The following is a 24,051-nucleotide window of genomic DNA, read 5'->3' on the forward strand; positions in this document are numbered from 1 at the left end:
ATGATCAGTTTTAGACTGCTGAAAGGCAATATGAGAAAAGAAGTAGATATGAATTTTCTCCCATATGGAAGAAGCTGCAGTAATCCATTACTGACTGATGCATTGTTCACAGTTGATAACCCAGAACTTCGAAGCATGGAAATAGAGCAAATTGACCAATCCTCACCTGGCAATCCTGGTTGGCCTTTATGTCCTTTGGAACCTGGGTAACCACGAGGTCCTTTGGCACAGAGTCGATCATCTGCTTCACTTTGCTGCCGAGAACATAAAAGGCAATGCTGGGTTATCATGAACAAGATTATGCAGTGGGATTCTGTCGGATGCAATGACCAGGATTCCCCCTGAATTAGTCCAGCTCCTTGGGATAATTCCAACAGACTGTAGGAGTTTGCTCAGTGGAGCTGCAGCGTCCTCTGGCCACTTCATGATATTACTTCCTAAACTGACAGAAGATTGTCAGCCTGCAAACTGGTTGAAATATTTAAAGTGTATCTGATTCAAGGGTAGATGCCATCGGATATATTTCCAATAATTTATGCTCAAATAATGCTGAGTGCCAACTGTGTCAATTCATTTCGGTGACACTTGGAGGAGGGGGCGGGGGGGGGGGGGGGGGGGGGGAGAATTACATTCTGAAGGCTGTACAGAAAATTGCATTGATTGCTCTGAAAATTTATTTTGTAAAGATTTGGTAGCCTTGCCCCACAGGCAGCTTGGTCTTACTTGCGAGTGTAAGTAGGTGCCAGAAGCCTGCCGCAATGAGTTTCCCACCTCACCAAGGTGGCGGTTCCATGGCAGAGATAGCAATTCCACTGGAAGCCCACCAGGAAACTGAAAATTAGCCTAATCCTAGAGAATTGGACAGCATCAGGGGCCAACCTCGCAAACTCAAAAGCAAAACTCACTGTCAATCATTATTCAACAAGTGAGGATTTGTACAAACGATACTTATACACACGACTGAGGATTGAGAGGTGGTGTTAAGAAACTAACCAGTGTAGGTGATACATCCCTGAATGTCTATGAGTTATATAAGATTTAGGTTAGGTGCATTGGCCATGCTAAATTATCCCTCAGTGTACCTGAACAGGCGCCGGAGTGTGGTGACTAGGGGATTTTCACTGTAGCTTCATTGCAGTGTTAATATAAGCCTACTTGTGACATTAATAAATAAATAAACTTTATTCATTGTTATGCACAATACAATATCATGCTCAAGAATTCTCTCTTAACAGCGTGATGGATCTGTAGTATTTGTGATAAAGGCTGTTTGTTCCAATGTTTGATTAAATGATGTGACCTTAATGTTATCCCACCCTGTGGAGAGTTTTCATACAGCTCCTCTTCCTGACTGAAATGCGCTTTGTCCAAAGTGGTACTAAAACATGGTTTAAGTGTTAAAAAGGCTTTTCATAATTTCATAAATTCGTAAAATATAAGAACAGAATTCAGCCATTCGGCCCATCGAGTCCGCTCCGCCATTCGATCATGGCTGATATGCTCCTCATCCACATTTTTCTGCCTTCTCCCCATAACCCTTCAACCCATTACCAATTAAAAATCTGTCTAACTCCTCCTTAAATTTACTCACTGTCCCAGCATCCACCGCACTTTGGGCTAGCGAATTCCACAGATTCACAACCCTTTGGGAGAAGTAGTTTCTCCTCAACTCTGTTTTAAATTTGCTACCGCTTATCCTAAGTCTAAGACCTCTCGCCCTAGAATGCCCCACTAGCGGAAGCATCTGCTCCACGTCTACTTTATCCATACCTTTTATCATCTTGTATACCTCAATTTGATCTCCCTCATTCTTCTAAATTCCAGAGAGTATAGGCCTAAACTGTTCAATCTCTCTTCACAATATTTTGCTGGGATCCACCCTTAATAATTGGTTGAGTCGGTTTAAGTTCACTAATAGTGATCATTTTCTGATGTGCTAAACCCATATCAGAAGCTAGGGTCACACCAACATGACCATTATATGGAAATGTGTATCAAATGACAAATGCCATTTAGTCCATCGTTTTTGTTTTGGCTCTTTGAAAGAACTAACCAATTTGGCCCACTTCCTGGTTTTGCTTTTTCTGTTAAACATGATTTTTAATTCAATGCAATACATTTTGCAGCAAGCCAAATAAATATTTCACAAGGTCTGCTCTCAGAGAGGAAATGAGAAAAGCTGGGAAAGCATACATTTTGCTTATACCCTCTTAGGGAGTCAGTTTGATCGATTGTTTTGACATTTATCTTCATTATATAGCAAGGCTTTTGCCACTGAAGTAAGCAAATGGGAAATTGAGAGGAGAAGAGTTGAAGAAATTAGGCATAGTCTTTGGGAGAAGTAGTAGCACGGTAGCACAGTGGTTAGCACTGCTGCTTCACAGCTCCAGGTCCTGGGTTCAATTCCTGGCTTGAATCGCTGTCATAGAAACCCCTACAGTGCAGAAGGAGGCCATTCGGCCCATCGAGTCTGCACCGACCACAATCCCACCCAGGCCCTACCCCCACATATTTTACCCGCTAATCGCTCTAACCTACGCATCTCAGGACTCGAAGGGGCAACTTTTTTTTAACCTGGCCAATCAACCTAATCCACACATTTTTGGACTGTGGGAGGAAACCGGAGCACCCGGAGGAAACCCACGCAGACACGAGGAGAATGTGCAAACTCCACACAGACAGTGACCCAAACCGGGAATCGAACCCAGGTCCCTGGAGCTGTGAAGCAGCAGTGCTAACCACTGTGCTACCGTGCCGCCCAGTTTGTTTTCAGATGATGATTGGGAGGCAAAGATTGAACCCCTGTCCTTGAAGTCCTTGGGGCGGCATGGTGGCACAGTGGTTAGCACTGCTGCCTCACAGCACCAGGGATCTGGGTTTGATTCCAGGCTTGGGTCACTGTGTGGAGTTTGCAGATTCTCCTCGTGTCTGCGTGGGTTTCCTCCGGGTGCTCCGGTTTCCTCCCACAGCCCAAAGATGTGCGGGTTAGGTTGATTGGCCATGCTAAAAAATTGCCCCTTAATGTCCTGAGATGCGTAGGTTAGAGGGATTAGCAGGCAAATATGTAGGGATAAGGGAGTAGGGCTTGGGTGGGATTGTGGTCGGTGCAGACTCAATGGGCCAAATGGCCTCTTTCTGCACTGCAGGGTTTCTATGATTCTATGAAATCTATGATTTATTCAACATTTGGCTCCATATCATCAGTATAAATCTGAATCCACTTTGTTTTCAGATGATGATTGGGAGGCAAAGATTGAACCCCTGCCCTTGAAGTCCTTGGGGCGGCATGGTGGCACAGTGGTTAGCACTGCTGCCTCACAGCACCAGGGATCTGGGTTTGATTCCAGGCTTGGGTCACTGTGTAGAGTTTGCATGTTCTCCCTGTGTCTGTGTGGATTTCCTCCGGGTGCTCCGGTTTCCTCCCACAGTCTGAAAGACATGCTGGTTAGCTGCATCGACCCGAACGGGGTGCCGGAATGTGGCGACTTGGGGAATTTCACAGTAACTTCATTGCAGTGTTAATGTAAGCCTTATTTGTGATTAATAAATAAACTTTTATCTTAAAGTGTTATGCTTTTTAAACAAAGGTGAGTACTTACTGGGCCAGGTGGTCCTTGAAGACCCATTTCCCCTTTCCTTCCCTAGATTAAAATAATAATATTTAGTATGTTACACATGTTACAAATATATGGTACATGCGTAATTATTACAATGAAACCTAATTGTATTGGTCAATTAGTCAGAATGCACAGCAACTTACTGGAGTTCCCTCTCTTCCTGGAAATCCGAAGAAACCTGGATCACCTTTCAATCCCTGCGATACAGAAAACACAGAGTTCAGAACATGGTCACTCCTTTGTATTCAACCCCAACTTTGAAAAATGATGTCTAAATTTAAGATGGCTTATATCAGTGATGTGATTTTTCAGTTGAAAATATTAATAATTAAGTTGAGGCTACCAAGAGATTATGGAGTAGTCTTCTAAAAATGAGGATGGTTAGAAAAGCGAAAACCCTCTGCAAAAAAGCGTAACTTATGAATGTCGGAATTTTATTGTTAACAGAAGTCAGACCCACCTGGAGCCCTGGCAGTCCCGGTGCTCCATTTTTACCTGGTCTTCCCTACAAATAATTTAAAAAAAATTATTGGAGTCATTTTACAACTCTATGATTCACTTTGATAACTTTAAAGAGAAAGTTGAAAACATGAGCACATATAGATTGTGAGCTACAGACTGAGATAAGCTTGATTTGAATGTTGTCATGCTAACAATAAGGGTCCGATTTTACCAAAATAAACGGGCGTGAAATCGTGGTAAAGTTGGGCGTCGGGCCTGTACCGCAATCTGCACCCGATTCTGAGCAGATCGCGGCTTTACCGACACCCAATTCGGGCGGCCCGACGATTTAAATGCATTAAATCGACTTAATGAACCGCGTGCCCAACCCGACCACCAAATCCCACTTTACCGTCTTCTGGCCTGTTCTGCATCCGCGCTGTAAGCGACCTGCAAAATGAAAGTCTGAAGTCGTCGCTGCAGCTTCCGAAGAGCGGGGTCAGAGCCTCCAATGGCTCTCTGACCCAGGTCATCCTTTGTTTGGGGGGGTGTTGGGAGGAGGGGGGCGGGACCCAGATCATCCTCAATTTCAAGAGGAGACACTGGAGAAGGACCAAGCTGGGCCTGTAAAGGGATACTCCATCACTGGTACACTACCAGCACAGCCATCTCTCCCGCTCTCTTGCCCCTGCAGGGAAGAGTAATCTGTGGCTGGTAGTGTACCAGTGATGGTGTATCCCTTTACAGGCCCAGCTTGGTCCTTCTCCAGTGTCTCCTCTTGGACTTGTGCTGATCTAATTGCCGGTTTTCATGCGGATTCACTGTGGAATCGGCCGGTTCTGCTTCATCTTCTTAGCGAGGAATCGCTTCATCCTGAAGGTTTTGTGGGATGGCACGGCCGCACGTCCACTCCGGCAGGAGGGATTCATTCCTCCGGTGGGGAGGAGGGATCGCCTGCAGAGTGGCGGCGGAACCCCTGCCCCCTCCCTCCCCACCGATCGGCCGCAGACTGGCAGCGGAACCCCCCCCCTCCGACCAGAGGATGATCTGGGACCCACCCACCCCACCCCCCCCCCGACCAGAGGATGATCTGGGACCCACCCCCCCTCCCCACCCGACAAGAGGATGATCGTCAGATGTCTAACTGTAAAATTTGTGACTTGTTCATCATTATAGAAACCATTCAATTTTCATTCCCATGAAAATCAAAATCAGGCAGTTCCTCTGACAAGCAGCTCATTTGCAACACCAGTTTTACACTCTGGTGATAGGATAATAATTGAGTCAAACATAATCTTTACAATACATGCACCCTTCAGATTTCTTTATTATGAACCTACGCAGTCCAACGATTATTAAATATGCAAGAGAAAACAGTTGGGAAATCATGTTGCAGCTATATAAAACCTTGATTAGGCCGCATTTGGAGTATTGCGTGCAGTTCTGTTCACCACACTACCAGGAGGACGTGGAAGCTTTGGAGAGAGTGCAAAGAAGGTTCGCCAGGATGTTGCCTGGTCTCAAGGGCTTTGGCTATGAGGAGGAGTTGAATAAACTAGGATTGTTTACACTGGCAAGATGGAGGCTGAGGGGAGACCTGATAGAGGTCTGCAAAATTATGAGAGGCATAGACATGGTGGATAGTCAACGACTTTTTCCCAGGGTGGAAATATCAATTACAAAAGGGCACAGGTTCAAGGTGAGATGGGGGAAAGTTTAAGGGGGATGTGCGGGGCAAGTTTTTTCATGCAGAGAGTGGTGGGTGCCTGGAACGCGCTGCCAGTGGCTGTGATGGAAGCAGTTATATTAACAACATTGAAGAGGCATCTGCGTGGGTTCATGAATAGAGGGATACGGACCGAGTAAGGGCAGGAGGTTTTTTTAGTTTAGTTGGGGCATCATGATTGGCATGGGCTTGGAGGGCCAAAGGGCCTGTTCCTGTGTTGTACTTCTTCTTGTTCTTTGTTCTTGTTCTTCGAATGCAGAATTTTTTTTCCCCTGAACTAATCAAATCCGAAATCAGGTCATACCGGAGGCCCTGGGTTTCCATGTTCTCCTTTCTCTCCCTTGCAACCAGATGCAGAACCCTATAAAACAAATTAGGAAGTTTTCTATTATTTAACACCAATCAAAATGCCAAGAGGATTCCACTACCTCAAACATCCAAAATCTAACTAACAGCAATAAAGATATTTTATTATTTGCCCTCTTAGGTTCAGATTAAGACGAAGTGCTCCTTTACTTAACTGGAACTAAGCAGTATTAGAGGAGAGGTGGTGGCTTAGTGGTACTGTCTAGTAATGCACATACTCCAGGGTCTGAGGACCTGGGTTTGAATACTCACCAGGGCAAACAATGAAATTTGAATTCAATAAAAATCTGGAATTAAGAGTCATTGGGTTGAATTTTGTGGCTCCGTCATGGAGGGGGTGAGGCTGGAAAATGTGGTGGGGCTGGAAAATGCAGTGAGCCATTCAAAAGTCCATTGACTTCAGCAGGAGAGGAAAGTCCCACCATCAGAAAATTCCACCTGGAGTCACATGTAGGCCAGACCAGGTAAAGACTTCCTTCCCTAAAAACCAGATGGGTTTTTATAACAACATAATTGTTTAGAATAATAGATTAATCACCACAGATACTTACTGATAAACCTGTGGGGCCTGGAAACCCTGGGTCTCCCTGAGGTCCTGGACTGCCCTGTGGAAGAAAATACAATTATTTGACTGGAATTCCAGTCGGTACAACTTAATACATGTACCATTTTCACGCTAATTCTGGATGTAAATGTTTTACATTTATTCTGCGTTCATCACACTTCTAAGTGCCACATTGGCCAAATTTCATACACAGCAGCATTAGTCACAATTTAACAGGTACCAATGTACAAGTCGCATCCATAAATGCAAACTATTATGAAAAAATTGTGGAAACATAAACAACTTACCAAGAAAGGATCAGCGGTCAGCAAACAGCTATCTATTAATACTATTAACACAGCAACTAGCCAGGAGGAGAGGGGAATCCAATTACATGACTTAAAATTTTCTTTTGAAAATTTTTCTTGTTGCCATCTTGTTTTGTCACAGTTCCAACCAAAGTCCTTCTATCTTACCCGTCAACTCGTCGACTCCAACTTACCCATAACTTACACACTCCAACAACTCCTGCATGCACACTCTGAGGGCCTCACTACTCTGGTCTTGGGTCCTAGCTCTCTCCTCACACAAATCTGTTCTGTGATATGCCAGTAACATTAAAAACAATCCTTCTCAGGCCTTGTTTTAAACTACAATTACCTGGGCCAGGATTTTACTGGCACATCCGCCCAAGGCCAACGGAGAATGCCGTTTTCTGAGCCTCGCCCGCCCTGATTTTGGGGTGGGTGTGCCGGTAAAATCAGGGCCTTGGTGTCAACACATGGCCCACCTTCTGACGCAACACATGCACATATATGAAAAACAAGTTATTGTACCTTCCCACCTAGATTGTCACTGCTCAGGGTAACCTGCTCTAAATCTCAATTTTGCAGGGAAGTGCTACTTCTCCACTTGTCCATCTAAAGTCCTGCATACATCAGTGATTAGTCTCTAGATGGAGTCAAGCTTGTTGCAGCAGTGGGGGAGGTCATTAGAAACACAATAAAATCATTGAACTGCTGTGGGAATGCAGTCTGAGCCAGCGAACAGTTGTGAAATGTTGTACCTCTGCTTCCCTCAACTCAGCACCAGTTTGCACCTCCAATTGGCAATCGACCTGGCGATATATCATACATATATATATATCGTATATCTTTTCAACTGGAGTATATCACCGACTGAATTTTACAGCCCCCACTCCCCAACAATATGTTGGCAGGCAGGGTCCCTGTAAAGTAGCTGCCACGTACCACCCACCCCCGGGTGGCGGGAAAGGGGTCGGGCCCATAACCGTCCATGTAGCATTTGAGGCCCCTTTAAGTGGCCAGTTAATAGGAATTAACCTGCGACGGGAGAGGCCCACACCAAAGCATCCTGTCCAGCAGCACTCACTGCTTCCAAGGTCAGTGTCCATCTCTAGTTCTCTTCTCCCTAAGCTTGTCTATCCCAGTTCCCCCTCCACCCCGCCCCATGGCTCAGGACTCTGGCAGTCTGTTAGCCCCCATGTTTTAATTTTACTGTTGGTTTTGTAAGAAATGTAAGCTACTTAATTTTATTTTAACAACAACCCACATTCTTAACATTGCACCATTACAGTTAAATGGCCGTTCCCGTTGTAAATCAGCTCTATCCCAGGAGGGATACTGGAAAATTCTCACTTATTTGAGTTATGGCTCTGAGCGGTCTCAGTACATTAAACAAAAACCTATCTAACATAGCACTTTGGATTTAAAAAATAATATTGTATCTTTACTTGATATTCCTAGAATCTCATGCACTGATGAAAATAGAAGTAACCAGTGTTTTATACAGTGTAGGGGGAGATAATCGGGCTTTATGGAGAAGGAGGGATATCACATGGAGGAGAAGAAGCTGCTTCCATTCGTACTCATGAAAGAAAAGAGAATAATTTAATTGTTATTCATGGAGAGTGTAAGTTACACTTTGTTATACTACAGGGATAGTTCCTCAAACAACTGATGAAGGAGCAGCGCTCCGAAAGCTCGTGCTACCAAATAAACCTGTTGGACTTTAACCTGGTGCTGTGAGACTTCTTACTGTGCCCACCCCAGTCCAACGTCGGCATCTCCACATCATTCCTCAAACAAGGCTGATGCTAGCATTGACTGACAACTGAATGTCTTCACCAGTTGTGTCAGTAAATCTATTGCGAATCATTATTTTGTATCATTATGCAAACTCAGAAATGTATTTAATTTTATTGGACAGTCGCTTTTCTATCCACTAAAGTATTGTGAGATTTACAACTAAACAAATGACACACTCAGCAAGGATAGTGTCTGTCCTCTGTCTCAAGGCTCTTCACTGGACTGTCAGCCTAGATTATGGGTGGGATCTTGGACACCCCCTTCCCGCCCCCCCCCCCCCCCCCCCCCCCCGCCATGTTTTGCGGTTATGGAGGATGCCCGCCATTGGCCAGTGATGGGATCTTCTGGTCCTGCCGCTGTCAACAGGTTTTCCCATTGATTGCACACTCCGCCGCTGGGGAACCTGTGGCAAGGGGACGCCGTGGCAAGGGGACCAGAAAATCTTGCCGGTGGGAATGGCCAGAAAATTTCTGCCTATGTGTTCAGGACCTAGTGTAGATTTTGGAGCCACAATCTGTAGATTTAGTTGCTGCATTGGAAAGCATTGCCTACCTTCTGTCCTTTCTCCGTAATGGATGGACCACCACCTGGTCGATAAACAGGGCCAGGAAGACCTTTCACACCCTGTTTCCAACATAAGCATCAATTTATCAGAAGATGTTATAACTTGAGAAATGGTTAATTGGAATGCATCTGCTATTCATCAGTTTAGACATAATTACAGAAGTGTGTTTGAAAAAATATCACAATATAGGTGCAGAATCAATCAGTGGCACGGTTTGCAGTCACAGGGCAGCACGGTGGCACAGTGGTTAGCACTGCTGCCTCACTGCGCCAGGGACCTAGGTTCAATTCCAGGCTTGGGTCACTGTCTGTGCAGAGTCTGCACATTCTCCCCATGTCTACGTGAGTTTCCTCTGGGTGCTCTGGTTTCCTCCCACAGTCTGAAAGACGTGCTGATTAGGTGAATTGTCCATGCTAAATTCTCCCTCTTTGTACTCGAACAGGCTCCAGTGTGTGGCAAATAGGGGATTTTCACAGCAACTTCATTGCAATGTTAATGTAAACCTACTTGTGACACTAATGAATAAACTTAAAGCTTAAACATGCTAGCGCCCAGTGGTTTCAAAGTTAACAAAGGCTAACATCTCAAACATCTGGAATGTAAGACTCCTTTGCATATCATAGACATTCCAGCCCAGCCAACACAATGACCCAGCAGACGGTTGGTCTGCTCTAGCCAACTCGAACAAAGATAACCATTCACATATCCTAATCTCCAATAATGATGCTAATGGCCCAAGTGTTTTAACACAAATGGTTTCAACATGAGAGCCTCATTTAATAACTTGAAGTCAGTATCACAGGACTGAGACTTTGACTAGTTGACTTTCTTTAAGTATGCAGTCTTCAGATCTTGGTGAGTTACAGTTTGACCTCCAATGGGAATCAGCCTGTGCAGGTGGCAGATGATAGACCTCTGGCCCTCCTCCAAACTCTTGGAACACTTGGATTTGTGCCTCCAAGACTAACTCACACCATGTGCCTTTTGCCATCGTGGAAGTCTTGCCTCTGGAAAGACAGGGTCACTGTACAATCAGTCAACTTCCCCATTACAGGAACATTCCATTTGACTTTTGATTCTGGACTTGGAACGCAAGTAAAACCCTAACTTGTATTTTATTGTGATCCTGCACTGAACCCTCTTCCTTTCTTCTTATTCCCCGTCTATTGTGTGAATGTGAAGGGATGAACATTACGAAACCTCTCTCGCCTTTGTGTGTGTGTAAAAATAAACCAACTCTTCTTATTTCATCTCACCTCGAGTTTGCTGGGCAAGTTATTCATAGAGGATTGGAACACTCTCAATTTAAGAATCCAGGAAAAGACACCATTTATAAAGTGGGAAATCAGAATGAAAAAAAAAACACTTTTCTATTTATGGATGAGTAGTGAGCAGGGAAATCAGGGCGGTTTAAATTGACCACCCCTGAAATAACCCCTCAGAGGCCGCTCTGTCCCTTCACCAGATTTCCTTTATTTACAAACTCTGTTCCACTTCTGGAGTGCTTCAGGTACAAAGACAGAATCTGGAGTGCCAGTGGACCTGACACTCGCATATTTATAGATAGGTGAGGCTCCCTGATTGGGCAGGTTATTATGACCTCAATCAGGGAGCTCATACTCCAGAAGGCCGACTTCAAGGGTCTTGGTAAAGTCATTACACCCCTCTCCTGTCCGTATCAATGTCCATTTTCCACGATTCATGGTCAATTTTGTTTAAATATACAAATTGTTTGATCTCATATAACCCATTCCCGATCACAATCCTAATAACAAATTTCTGTTACCTTGTCACCCTCGGGACCCACAAAGAACAATCCCATGTTGCCCTGCACAAAGAAAACAATCAAGCAGATTTATATTTCATCAAAGCTTTAAAAGAATCTTTTTAAAAGGAAGGAACGAAGCAAAGCCGGCTCCACACATTTTACCTTTGGTCCTGGACGACCAGGTTGCCCTGGTGGACCCTAGCAACAAATAGAAAGATCAGAAATTAAAATTTAAAACATGTTTCAGGAGTGTGAAACTGCTTGTTCAGTTTTGTCAGATCACATCTGGAATATCTCAACGGCTGTTCAGGCAGGTGGAACTGCAGCAGAATAAAAGCCTCAATTGTCCCCGTCTCCTTGCCTTGGGATCAATGTTTCATTCTGTCAAGACACAGGTGGGAGCTGGTGTGCAACAGTTGCCCCATGCTGGAAGATATCACGCACAGACGTCTTCCTTTCTGAGCTCATCTCCCAAGCCCTTTGACGACCAGTAGATGGTGATAGGAACAGGATTGTGTTCTCTGAAAGCTTCTAGTTATTATTAATGACCAGACATGGGAAACGATCATCCATGCTTGCAATAGATAGCCAATAATCTGATCATCAGGTCACCAATAAACACTACTGCAAAATTGGACTCACTTACAAAATCATTCATCAAAGGTAGGGGAGTCTAAAACTGTGGGCATAGGTTTAAGATGCGAGAGGAGAGATACAAAAGGATCCAGAGGGGCAATTTTTCACACAGGGGATGGTGAGTGTCTGGAACAAGCTGCCAGAGGTAGTAGTAGAGGCGGGTACAATTTTGTCTTTTAAAAAGCATTTAGTTACATGGGTAAGATGGGTATAGAGGGATATGGGCCAAATGCAGGCAATTGGGACTAGCTTAGTGGTAAAAAAAAGGGTGGCATGGACAAGTTGGGCCGAAGGGCCTGTTTCCATGCTGTAAACCTCTATGACTCTATGACATGCCACAGAACAACAAATGTCTTATGTGTCATGCAGTCTGCCGATCTCGAATGGGTCTCATTGGCCAACTTTGGACTCATGGGAGATGATCATCTTTGCTTGTAAGGGATAGCCAATAATAATGATAATCAGATGGCACCAATAAACACGACTGCAAAATTGAACTCACTTACAAAATCCTTCACTTAAACAGTTTGTGATTTGATTCAGAGAACACTGTGTAAATGGATAAGTTTGCTTGTTTTTTAGGTTGCAATTTCTTGTATTCCTTGGAAGTGAATGTTACATTTTATTTTTGCTCTGTGAATTGAAGATTATGTAACCTTGTTATTTTCCCCATGCTCCCCATGTCTACTTTAGGTGGTTGGGTGGTGGGGAGTGGGCGGGGTAGGGGTGGTGCGTGGAGGTGTCTTCAAATCACTCGTCCCTTCTCCTGGACAAGATGCAAGTGAACCCTTGTCCCACTTCCCTCAAGTCTCTCTACTCCATCCTTTCTTATGTTCTCTGTTTGATTTATAATTGATTTGGGTACCAGGATTACAGATTACTGCATTAATATTGGAACCTCTTGGTGATATGATGAATTATATTAAAAAGTCATTTTAAACTGCCTTAGTTTTCTGAAATTTCACCTTTATGCCTTAAATTCTTATTACATGGAAATATTTTCCCACAGAAAACTGGTTTCATCGCTAACATGCTTTGCTTTTTTATAGTACTTAAAATGGCAAATTTGCAAATGGATAGCAATGGATACTATGAGGCAAAATCTTTCCTTAACTAAGATGGGTTAATTTTGGGAAATCACACAAATATGTTAATCCTATTGCCTGCATTCTCCATCACAATGCCCCACTCCCTTTTGGTCCATGTATTTTTTATATTAATTCCTTCCTAGTTTGGCAGGGGGGTGGGATCCAAAGCAGTAGGGAGACAGAAGAGAAGTTTGAGGACGGCACAGAAGTTAAAGAGAGCACTATTTCAAAGACTATTTCCTCGTGTGGATGGAGCTATTACAAGGGGGCATAACTATAGGGTTCGTGGTGGGAGATATAGGAAGGATATCAGAGGTAGGTTCTTTATGCAGAGAGTGGTTGGGGTGTGGAATGGACTGCCTGCAGTGATAGTGGAGTCAGACACTTTAGGAACATTTAAGCGGTTATTGGATAGGCACATGGAGCACACCAGGATGATAGGGAGTGGGATAGCTTGATCTTGGTTTCAGATAAAGCTCAGCACAACATTGTGGGCCGAAGGGCCTGTTCTGTGCTGTACTGTTCTATGTTCTATGTAGAACACATTAATTAGTAAAGGCAGTGTCAGTAATCCTAGTACCAGACAGTTCAGGCAAAAGCAAGACAGAGAGCAAGGGAAGTCCAGATTAAACTGCATTTATTTCAATGCAAGAGGCCTGACGGGCAAGGCAGATGACCTCAGGGCATTGATGGGTACGTGGGACTGGGATATTATAGCAATTACTGAAACATGGCTAAGGGAGGGACAGGACTGGCAGTTTAATGTTCCAGGGTACAGATGCTATCAGAAAGATAGAACAGGAGGTAAGAGAGGAGGGGGAAAACGTCATGGCCGTACTGAGAGGGGATATATCCGAGGGTTCGGCCACTGAGTCGATATGGGTAGAACTGAGAAATAAGAAGGGGTAAATCACTTTGATAGGGTTGTACTATAGGCCCCCAAATAGTCAGCGGGAAATTGAGGAGCAAATATGTAAGGAGATTAGCTCCAAGAAAAATAGAGTGGTAATAGTCAGAGATTTTAATTTTCCCAACATTAACTGGAACAGCAATAGTATTGGAGGGTTGGATGGAGAGAAATTTTTGAGTGTATTCAGGAGGAATTTCTCATTCAGTATGTGGATGGTCCGACTAGAGAGGGGGCAAAACTTGACCTCCTCTTCGGAAATAAGGAAGAGCAAGTGACAGAGGTGTAAGTGAGGGATCACTTTGGGACCAGTGACCATCATTCTATTAGTTTTAAGATAGCTATGGAGAATGATAGGTCTGTCCCAAAAGTTAAAATTCTAAATTGGGGCAAGGCCAATTTTGATGGTATCAGGCAGGAACTTTCAAAAGTTAATTGGGAGAGTCTGTGGGAAGGCAAAGGGACATCTGGTAAGTGGCATGCTTTCAAAAGTCTGTTAACCAGGGTTCAGGGTAAACACATTCCTCTTAGAGTGAAGGGCAAGGCTGGCAGAAGTCGGGAACCCTGGATGACTCGGGATATTGAGGCCCTGGTCAAGAAGAAGAAAGAGGCACATGACATGCATAGGCAGCTGGGATCAAGTGAATCTCTTGAAGAATATAGGCGGTGTAGGAATAGAGTAAGTGAGAAATCAGGAGGGCAAAAAGGGGACACAAAATTGTTTTGGCAGATAAGGCAAAGGAGAATCCAAACAGCTTCTACAAATACATAAAGGGCAAAAGAGTAACAAGGGAGAGAGTAGGGCCTCTTAAGGATAAACAAGGTCTTCTATGTGTGGATCCACAAGAGATGGGTGAGATCCTAAATGAATATTTCTCATCAGTACTTACTGTTGAGAAAGGCATGGATGTTAGGGAACTTGGGGAAATAAATAATGATGTCTTGAGGAGTGTACATATTACAGAAAAAGAGGTGCTGGAAGTCTTAAAGCGTATCAAGGTAGATAAATCCCCGGGACCTGATGAAGTATATCCCAGGATGTTGTGGGAGGCTAGGGAGGAAATTGCGGGTCCCCTTGCCGAGATATTTGAATCATCGATCGTCACGGGTGAGGTGCCTGAAGATTGGAGAGTGGCAAATGTTGTGCCTTTGTTTAAAAAGGGCTGCAGGGAAAAGCCTGGGAACTACAGGCCAGTGAGCCCCACATCTGTGGTGGGTAAATTGTTGGAAGGTATTTTGTGAGACAAGATCTACAGTCGTTTAGCGATGCAAGGACCGATTAGGGACAGTCAGCATGGCTTTGTGAGTGGAAAATCATGTCTCACAAATTTAATTGAGTTTTTTGAAGGGGTAACCAGGAAGGTAGATGAGGGCAGTGCAGTTGATGTTGTCCACATGGACTTTAGCAAGGCCTTTGACAAGGTACCGCATGGTAGGTTGTTGCATAAAGTTAAATCTCACGGGATCCAGGGTGAGGTATCTAAATGGATACAAAATTGGCTTCTTGACAGGAGCCAGAGGGTGGTTGTAGAGAGTTGTTTTTCAAACTGGAGGCCTGTGACCAGCAGTGTGCCTCAAGGATCAGTGCTGGGCCCACTGTTATTTGTCATTTATATTAATGATTTGGATGAGAATATAGGAAGCATGGTTAGTAAGTTTGCAGATGACACCAAGATTGGTGGCATAGTGGACAGTGAAGAACGCTATCTCCAATTGCAACGGGATCTTGATCAATTGGGCCAGTGGGCTGATGAATGGCAGATGGAGTTTAATTTAGACAAATGCGAGGTAATGCATTTTGGTAGATTGAACCAGGGGCAGGACTTACTCAGTTAACGGTAGGGCGTTGGGGAGAGTTACAGAGCAAAGAGATCTAGGGGTACATGTTCATAGCTCCTTGAAAGTGGAGTCACAGGTGGACAGAATGGTGAAAAAGACATTCAGCATGCTTGGTTTCATCAGTCAGAACATTGAATACAGGAGTTGAGACATCTTGTTGAAGTTGCACAAGACATTGGTAAGGCCACACTTGGAATACTGTGTGCAATTCTATTCACCCTATTATAGAAAGGATATTATTAAACTAGAAAGAGTGCAGAAAAGATTTACTGGGATGCTACCAGGACTTGATGGATTGAGTTATAAGGAGAGGCTGAATAGACTGGGACTTTTTTCTCTGGAGCGTAGGAGCTGAGGGGTGACCTTATAGAGGTCTATAAAATAATGAGAGGCATAGACAAGATAGATAGTCAATATCTTTTCCCAAAGGTAGGGGAGTCTAAAACTAGAGGACATAGGTTTAAGGTGAGAGGGGAGAGATACAAAAGTGTCCAGAGGGGCAATTTTGTCACACAGAGGGTGGTGAGTGTCTGGAACAAGCTGCCAGAGGCAGTAGTAGAGGCAGGTACAATTTTGTCTTTTAAAAAGCATTTAGATAGTTACATGGGTACGATGGGTATCGAGGGATATAGGCCAAATGCAGGCAATTGGGATTAGTTTAGGGGTTTTAAATAAAAAGGCGGCATGGACAAGTTGGGCCGAAGGGCCTATTCCCATGCTGTAAACCTCTATGACTCTATGACTCTTCAAGTGATGTGGGCATCATAACATTTGTTGACCATCCCTAATTGTCCTTGAACTGAGTGTCTAGCTGGGCCATTTCAAAAGTTAACCACAGTACATGGATCTGAGGTCACATGTAGGCCGGACCGGGTAATGATGGCAGATTTCTTTACCTAAAGGGCATTAATAAATTAGATGGATTTTCACACCAATCGATGGTGGTCACCATCACTAAGATTAGTTTACAATTCCAGATTTTTTATCAATTGACTTTAAATTCCACCAGTTGCCATGGAGGGTCCGTGAACCCATGTCTTAGAGTATTGACTTGAGCCTCTTTACTAGCTCAGTGACATTACCATTCTGCCACCATCTCCCCCTAATTGGGAATCATGTACCATAATTGGCTCTTAGAAAGTTTCTAATCCTTCTGTGAACATTCTTCTATCATAACAGGGTAGTATGGGGGTTTGTGCCACCAGGAGGAAGCTCACCCACATTGCCCACAATTTTTCATCTATTGAGGAGTTCTCCGCCAACAATTCAGAAAATTATCGCCATGGATCAAAGGGCTGAGAATCGTCTTGTGTCCTTCACGTATACATTCCCTGCAATTCAGCATGTTTTTGAATAGTCTCCCCAATCAGAGGCGAATACCTTGAAAAGAAATTTGACTGAACTGAAAGTGTTGCTTTACTTTTCCCTTGTGGCTCAGTGTTGGGCTTGGGGCTGCTCCTGTGCTAAATGATTCCTCAAAATCCCAGGTGTGAAGTCTGGTGCATGCGGAATGATTTAGCTTCCCTCAGGCAAAGTAGAGTAACTTTATTTGCTTGACTGATTTTCTTGGATTTTCTTGTCGGGCAAAACAATTTCACTTTCTTATGCGTTCAGCCATCTCTTGACCTCATCACTTGCAGTGAGGCACAGTATTGTCTGAGATACAGAGCTGTTGAGGCAGTATTGTGATTCAAAGTTATTAGGTGCACAAAATTAAGGCTAGTCTGCTACCAGTGAAGTATATATCATACTAACAGAAGCAGTCATCCTTAATCTTTGGCATAAAATGACACGGACCTTTAATGTAGAAAAATGAGACACTTACCAAGAGGCCTGGTGGCCCACTAGATCCTTGCCACCCTGGAGGTCCTTGTTGACCCTTAAATTAGATAATTAAAAAAATGTTTTTTTTTGCTAAATGCTTTTGGATTCTTGACTAACAAAAATCAATTTATTCTCTGGTGGTGTCTGATCAACAGAAGTAACATGCTGCAAATAAATAGTTGATATTCAGGAAGACCTCACATTCTGTGAAGGAGGAGCAAGGTTGGGTGCCTGGCCATTGGGAGACTACCCATTCTTCTGACGTCAACAGGAAACCCCTAACAACAGAGGAAGGTCCGAGGCTGTAAGTTGTAGGATGTGTCTGCAGTTCTACAACCGTTACCTCCACTTGCATAAAAAGTGTGGCATGTAGTTTGGGCGCAATGAAAAGGGTGTGTGCCAAATACCAATGGTTGCGCACAATGTTCAAAATGGTGTCTCTCAGAAGGGCTGTTGATAGTTGAGAAGCCCCACAAGAAACATGCCTAAAATTGAAAAGAACATAAACCTTTGCCTTCCCCTTGGTAACTCATTCGCAGCCAGGCATTCCAAGCAAGTTCTTCATCTGCCAGAATATTATTCAAATTAACAGGTGGAATTTCTTTGTAACCTTCAGTGTGTCCTGCTCTCTGAAATATTGCCAAAAGCGAGTCTGCACCACAGACTGTTGTGAAATCAAGGCTGTGGTGTCACAGTATAAATATGAGTGAGGTGTCAGTTAGAATTAAGTGGTAGTTGAGACAGTAGCAGCTAAACAGCAGGCAGTACTGTGCCCAATTTTGAACCCTGTTCTGTTATATCAGATATTTTATATCTGATCAGCCTCATCCTATACGTCAGTGGTTCCCAAACCTTTTTCACTGGGCTGCACTTTCGGAATAAAAATTTGCTCGCGCCACACCAAATTGTTTATTGATAAGAAATACATTCAAAAACAAAAAAAACCAACTCCTAGCAGTGCTTGATTCATAACATAGAACACAACTACTTTATAATATGATCATGGGACATCCAGAAAGTATAAAACAATACAATAGAAGAATACTATTGGCCCTATTTTACCATTTTGATGCTCTTGCTCTCACTTTGGAAAAATATCTATCCATGTTTAAATGTTTCTTTGATTGTCCTTGAATCTTCCCGCCACACTTGCCATCCTTTCTCGCCGCTCCCTTTGGGAACCACTGCTATACGTCAAACACACCAGATGTTAACGCACGTGTTTGGGATGTCACACTTACTGGAGGGCCTGGAGGGCCTTGAGGTCCACGGCTTCCTTTGTTTCCTGAAGGTAACACTCGAACGGGTTCACCCTTTAGAGATAAATGTATTGCAAAATGAATCAGTTATGGCATTAACGACCCCACCACCCGCCCGCAACCCAGGTTAGCAAATATTAACTCCATACAGTTGTGTAACTCTTAGCCTATTGAATAAACGGAAACTGTGCACAGTTGTACAACAATTTAAACCGACCCTGGTAAATGAGGAAGAAATGTATGCGCAGTCAATAGGCCAGCATTTTCCAATCCCCCCATGGTGGGTTTTCCACTGTCAGAGGCAGCTGTCCATTGGCCACCGACTGGATCTTCCAGTCCCGCTGAAATCAATGGCCATTTGCATTGCTCACTGGTCACACCGCTGGGTGATGGGAAAGCCAGAAAATCCCAGCCTAAGACTGCACCAGAGCCATTTTTCTTCACTTATGTATCAGGAGATATTTATTCATCTGTTGTCCCCGGCCGTTTCCAAAAACAAGATTTGATTATTGAGAAGAATACTATTGGCCCTATTTTACCATTTTAATTCTAAGTGTTGGGCGGACTTGATACTGGGAGTGTTTCAGATCCAACTTTTAGACCCATTCTGAGGCGGCCCCATATGCACTCTGCCTGAAAAAATATCTGTCAGTCCGAATGGCGTTGCACAAACCTGAGGGTGGGGTTTAACGTGCCTGAAATCCTGCAGCTCCAATCGGAGCCTCCAACTACTTACGCGCAGAATCAAAAAAATGATAGAATGCTGGTTCCCTGCCACATCCCTCCCGGGCTGGATAATGCCTACCCCTGGCCCCCACAGACATTGCCCCATCCCCATAACATTACTGACCCCCTTGCCCCCTCACCCCCTCCCGCACCCAGACCAATCGCAGGCCCCTTCCCTTACCCCCTCACTGATCTCAGGCAGAGTGGGAGCGGATCCCCCTTCCCCCCCCCACTGATCTCAGGCAGAGTGGCAGCGGATCCCCCTTTCCCCCCCACTGATCTCAGGCAGAGTGGCAATGGACCCACCTTCCATCACCCCCCCCTCCCCCACACCGTTCCCCCCCCCCCCCCCCCAACTCCCCAATTGGTGATGGGGGTCCTCATCGAGTTTCGAGGAACTTCCTTCCTGTGAAAGCTGCCAACCAATGAGAGGCTGGCAGCTCTACAGTAGCAGCAGCGATACCAGAAGCAGTGGCCACTGCCGGTCCTGCGGGTCCAGGAGCCCCGGAGGAAAGGCATCGCTGGGACCAGCCTGGGAGGCCCTGATGTTGGGGTGGCTGGGGTGTTGGTTATTTTTAAGGGCAGGTGGGTGTCTTCACGTGTGGACAACACTTGCTGCAGGATGGTTCCTCCATTGGCATAGATTGCCAAAGTAGGAGAAACTCTACCCCGCCAGGCACCACAACAACACCCCCCCCCCCCCCCCCCCCCCCCCCCAACCAGCTCATACACACAGCAGGATGTGCCCGGTCATTGCCATGCACAGCCCTCACCCGGCACCGCTTGAATACCAGTAGCAGTGGAATGAGGCCCTTACGAGGCCCTTACATTGCTCTTTGTGGTCAGTTAACTTCAATTAACTTAATTCACCTCCAAGCGAGAAAGCAATCCTCAACCCTTCCTGCCTTGGACTTAATTAAGGGGAGCAGCGAAGGCAACTGGAGCTCCAGCTCACACCTTCCCGCCTGATTACATGGGTCCCTCTCCTCCCTCCTGTCTCCAGGGAAAGCATTAAATTCTGCCCTCTGGGCGGGATTTTCCATACCCGCCCACTGACAGGATCATTCAATCCCAACGAAAGTCAGTGGACTTTTGGATGGGCCACTGAATCTCCCGCACCAGGTCCCACCACAAGAGGGTTGGAAACTCCCAGCCTATGAGTGAGTTACACCCTCAGCTGTTGTGGAAATAATCATCCTTGCTGTCAATCTGTGGATACGCATCCTCACCATCAACAGTATCCAGCTGTTTGTGGATATTCACTCTCGAGGGTCAATTTAGGTGTTGCTTTTCATCATCGTTCATGCTTCAAGAATATTTTCATCCTCATTGTTGCTAAGTGAACATTAACCTTCACTGCAACTCTGTTAGTAATCAGTCACAACTTGATGACAATAAAAACGTCACCCAAAGAACCCAGATATTTTGACCATTTCGGTTTGGAATAGCAAAATACAACTCAAAGTCATATTCATGCAGAAGCTTTAGCCAATCAAGTTCTCCCTAGTATACCAGCAGGTAGAATTAACTTTAAACGAAAGATCCTCTTAGAATCATAGAAAGTTTACGGCACAGAAAGAGGCCACTCTGCCCTTCAGGCCCGTGCTGGCTGCCTTCTTACTGAACGACGTACCTTTAGTCCTGGAAACCCTGGACTCCCCTGAAAGTTAAAGATTAAAGAAACATCATTCAGGATTTTGACAGAAACGTACTTCAAATTTTGAAAATAAGTAAGGTGGGTTCACATGGGAATTTAGCTCAACAGCTCCTCTTGGAAAAACTGACATTGTTATATTTGACGATAGTTTCGACTTTCTGCCGTAATATAAATGGGTGACAGTGAAATGGTGGCCTATTTCATTCCTCTCTTGATATTAATGAGAGACTGAGTAGACTGTGAATATGCTTATTGGAATTTAGTAGAATGAGGGGAGATCTTTTAGAAACATATAAGATTTTGAAGGGAATAGATAAGATAGAAGCAGGAAGGTTGTTTCCACTGGCGGGTGAAACTAGAACTCGGAGGCATGGCCTCAAAATAAGGGGGAGCAGATTTAGGACTGAGTTGAGGAGGAACTTCTTCACCCAAAGAGTGTGAATCTGTGGAATTCCCTGCTCAGTGAAGCAGTTGAGGCTACCTCGTTGAATGTTTTAAAGGCAAGGATAGATAAATTTTTGAACAGTAAAGAAATTAAGGGTTATGGTGAGTGGGTGGGTAAGTGGAGCTGAGTCCACAAAAAGATCAGCCATGATCTTATTGAATGGCGGAGCAGGCTCGAGGAGCCAGATGGCCTACTCCTGCTCCTAGTTCTTATGTTCTTAGGTTCTAATTTCCACTGAAGCCCACTGATTTAAAAATCAGGAGAAAAGTATGACAGGTATGATGTAAATCAGGCTGCCAATTCACTACAAAAGACTTGCCATTGATATGGCACCTTCATGACTTCAGGCAACTTTCTGAAGAGCTGTCATTGTTTTCATGTCTAATGTAAGGTCGTGCCTGTTTAACACGACCACAAAAAGCCAAAACTGCTTCCCTCAAAATTCACTGATTGGGGGAAAACTACTTGGCGTAAACAGTCAGCATAAAAGGTGAGTGGTATTGGAGCAAGTTGCAGTCTCTCAACTCTGTAAGCAGTATTATCTCTCAGCCTTTTTCAGTGATATGCAAAGCCTCTTTCTATAAGTGTATCACTTTTTTATTATTATCGTGTGCTTTCTGTGCAGAATAAGCCTGGAACACAAGGAAAAGGGACATCGACCGGGGAGGGTGTAAATACAATCTACCCAATAGCATTGTTTTCAGTAAGCTTTGAAAAATACATACGTGATGTCCTATAGGTCCCTCTGAGCCAGGAATTCCTGGAAAGCCAGGATCACCCTGCAAAAGAAAGTACTTACAACGTTTATGTGTCCCCCTCGGAGGGCAATATTTACATTCTCCCAGACGTCTCGAATTAACAGCAAATTATAATGGAAATTCAGAATACTTCCTGATCTGCACCTGAATGCTGGCCATTTTCTTTTGCCAAATTGATGTTTTAAAGTTGAACGTACCTTGGTGCCATTGCATCCTGGTATACCTTTAGGACCTTGGGGACCATCCTTTCCAGGGATACCCTAAACAGAAAAAAATGTGCTGGGAGTTTATTTCAAAAACCTTACTAATGAACAGGAAGACATGTTCTGATATCAAGAGTGAACGTACGTGAAATAACTCCTCAGAGGTTGGTGTCCCTCTCTCGATGTGAGTTGCTCGTCTGGCTCTTACTGGAACATGGAGCTAATTTGTGTCGAGTAGACTTTATGGGCCTGAAAATTATTTGCTCTGATTTTCAGCCAGAAAGGTTGCAATTCATGTTGTGCCTGCAGCAGCTCAGCCTGGGGAGGGAGTGGGGGTGGTGGGGGTGGGGGAGGGGAGTCAGCAGTCCAGGCAGGCTTAGAGACCGTCCCTGCCTGTCTTGGTACAGGAACATCACAGGCAACCCTGCTGAGGGGCTCCCCTCAACCATCATTGAGCTTTCTTTTTACGCATTCATAGGATCAGTGCATCAATGGCAAGGACAGCACTGTTTGGCCATTCCTAATTACCCTTGTGAAGGAGTCCAGCTCCAACATGGCATAGTTGACTCCTCACCACAGCCTTTCTCCATCTTCCCTATGGCACTGGGCACCCAGGGGCACTGCCACTGCTGCCCCTATCCCTGTTCCACCTTTCGATTGAACAGATCACCTATTCTTCCTTCCCTATGAGGATGCAGCAACTCTTGATAATTATATGTTAATATATTAAAATAATGTTTCCGGTGTTGAATATTGGGAGACCACGTCACGGGTTTACATCAATGTAAAATTTGACTTTGGCCTTTTCCATTTCTGTCGTCGAACCTGGTCAATGTGAATCGGAGTGGAAAGTTCTGGCCGTGATGTAGTGAAGAGGCAGAACTCTAATTCAAATGCATATACCTCAAGGATTGAGAACTTGGAACTGACGAGTTGCTAAGATTGGTGCACCTTTCCTGGTCCCTTGGTGTCCTCTGATGATGTGGAGATGCCGGCGTTAGACTGGGGTAAACACAGTAAGGAGGCCTCACAACACCAGGTTAAAGTCCAACAGGTTTATTTGGTAGCAGGCGGAGTTTTCCAGCCCTCAGCAGGCGGAGCCTGGCAGCAACATGTCACACTATCTGTAACCCCCACGACTTGCCTGGGCTTGCAAAATCTCACTAACTGTCCTGGCTGGAGACAATAGACATCTGTTTAACCTGTGCTTAACCCTCTCTCCACTCACATTGTCTGTACCTTTAAGACTTGATTACCTGTAAAGACTCGCATTCCAACCATTATTTTGTAAATTGAGCTTGTGTCTTTATATGCCCTGTTTGTGAACAGAACTCCCACTCACCTGACGAAAGAGCAGCACTCCGAAAGCTAGTGGCTTTTGCTACCAAATAAACCTGTTGGACTTTAACCTGGTGTTGTGAGACTTCTTACTGTGCCCTCTGATGAGACAGAGCACAACAGGAGAGAACTGCATATCTGCTGCAGTACAGTTTCACAAATACAGCGCTCATCCTTTGACGCACCCGGGATGTTTTACTATGTTAAAGGCACTATATGAATGCAGGTTGTTGTTG

General features: G+C 44.6%; 2 protein-coding genes across 4 annotated transcripts in view; both read right to left on the reverse strand.

The window, feature by feature from the left end:
• The window catches only part of LOC144487994 (uncharacterized), a 116,316-nt gene extending 104,985 nt beyond the window's left edge, over nt 1–11,331 (reverse strand). The window contains exons 1-9 of the mRNA XM_078206018.1: nt 11,298–11,331; nt 11,154–11,195; nt 9,355–9,426; nt 6,702–6,755; nt 6,089–6,145; nt 4,078–4,122; nt 3,761–3,814; nt 3,600–3,641; nt 167–254 (exon numbers count right to left, since the gene is read on the reverse strand). Of these exons, the coding sequence (XP_078062144.1) occupies nt 167–254; nt 3,600–3,641; nt 3,761–3,814; nt 4,078–4,122; nt 6,089–6,145; nt 6,702–6,755; nt 9,355–9,426; nt 11,154–11,189 (448 nt within the window). The 5' untranslated portion in view covers nt 11,190–11,195; nt 11,298–11,331. The remainder of the gene's footprint in view (nt 1–166; nt 255–3,599; nt 3,642–3,760; nt 3,815–4,077; nt 4,123–6,088; nt 6,146–6,701; nt 6,756–9,354; nt 9,427–11,153; nt 11,196–11,297) is intronic.
• A 6,993-nt stretch (nt 11,332–18,324) lies between these two features.
• The window catches only part of LOC144488060 (uncharacterized), a 105,322-nt gene continuing 99,595 nt past the window's right edge, over nt 18,325–24,051 (reverse strand). Inside the window, exons 6-9 of one of the 3 annotated variants that reach the window (XM_078206080.1) lie at nt 22,472–22,534; nt 22,242–22,295; nt 21,048–21,074; nt 18,325–18,742 (exon numbers count right to left, since the gene is read on the reverse strand). In XM_078206080.1, the coding sequence (XP_078062206.1) occupies nt 18,617–18,742; nt 21,048–21,074; nt 22,242–22,295; nt 22,472–22,534 (270 nt within the window). In that variant the 3' untranslated portion in view covers nt 18,325–18,616. Of the gene's footprint in view, nt 18,743–21,047; nt 21,075–22,241; nt 22,296–22,418; nt 22,535–24,051 lie in introns of all 3 variants that reach the window. The other 2 variants (XM_078206089.1, XM_078206097.1) reach the window with 2 other exon arrangements.

The sequence above is a fragment of the Mustelus asterias genome, chromosome 3, assembly GCF_964213995.1.
Source record: "Mustelus asterias chromosome 3, sMusAst1.hap1.1, whole genome shotgun sequence".
Lineage (NCBI taxonomy): Eukaryota > Metazoa > Chordata > Chondrichthyes > Carcharhiniformes > Triakidae > Mustelus > Mustelus asterias.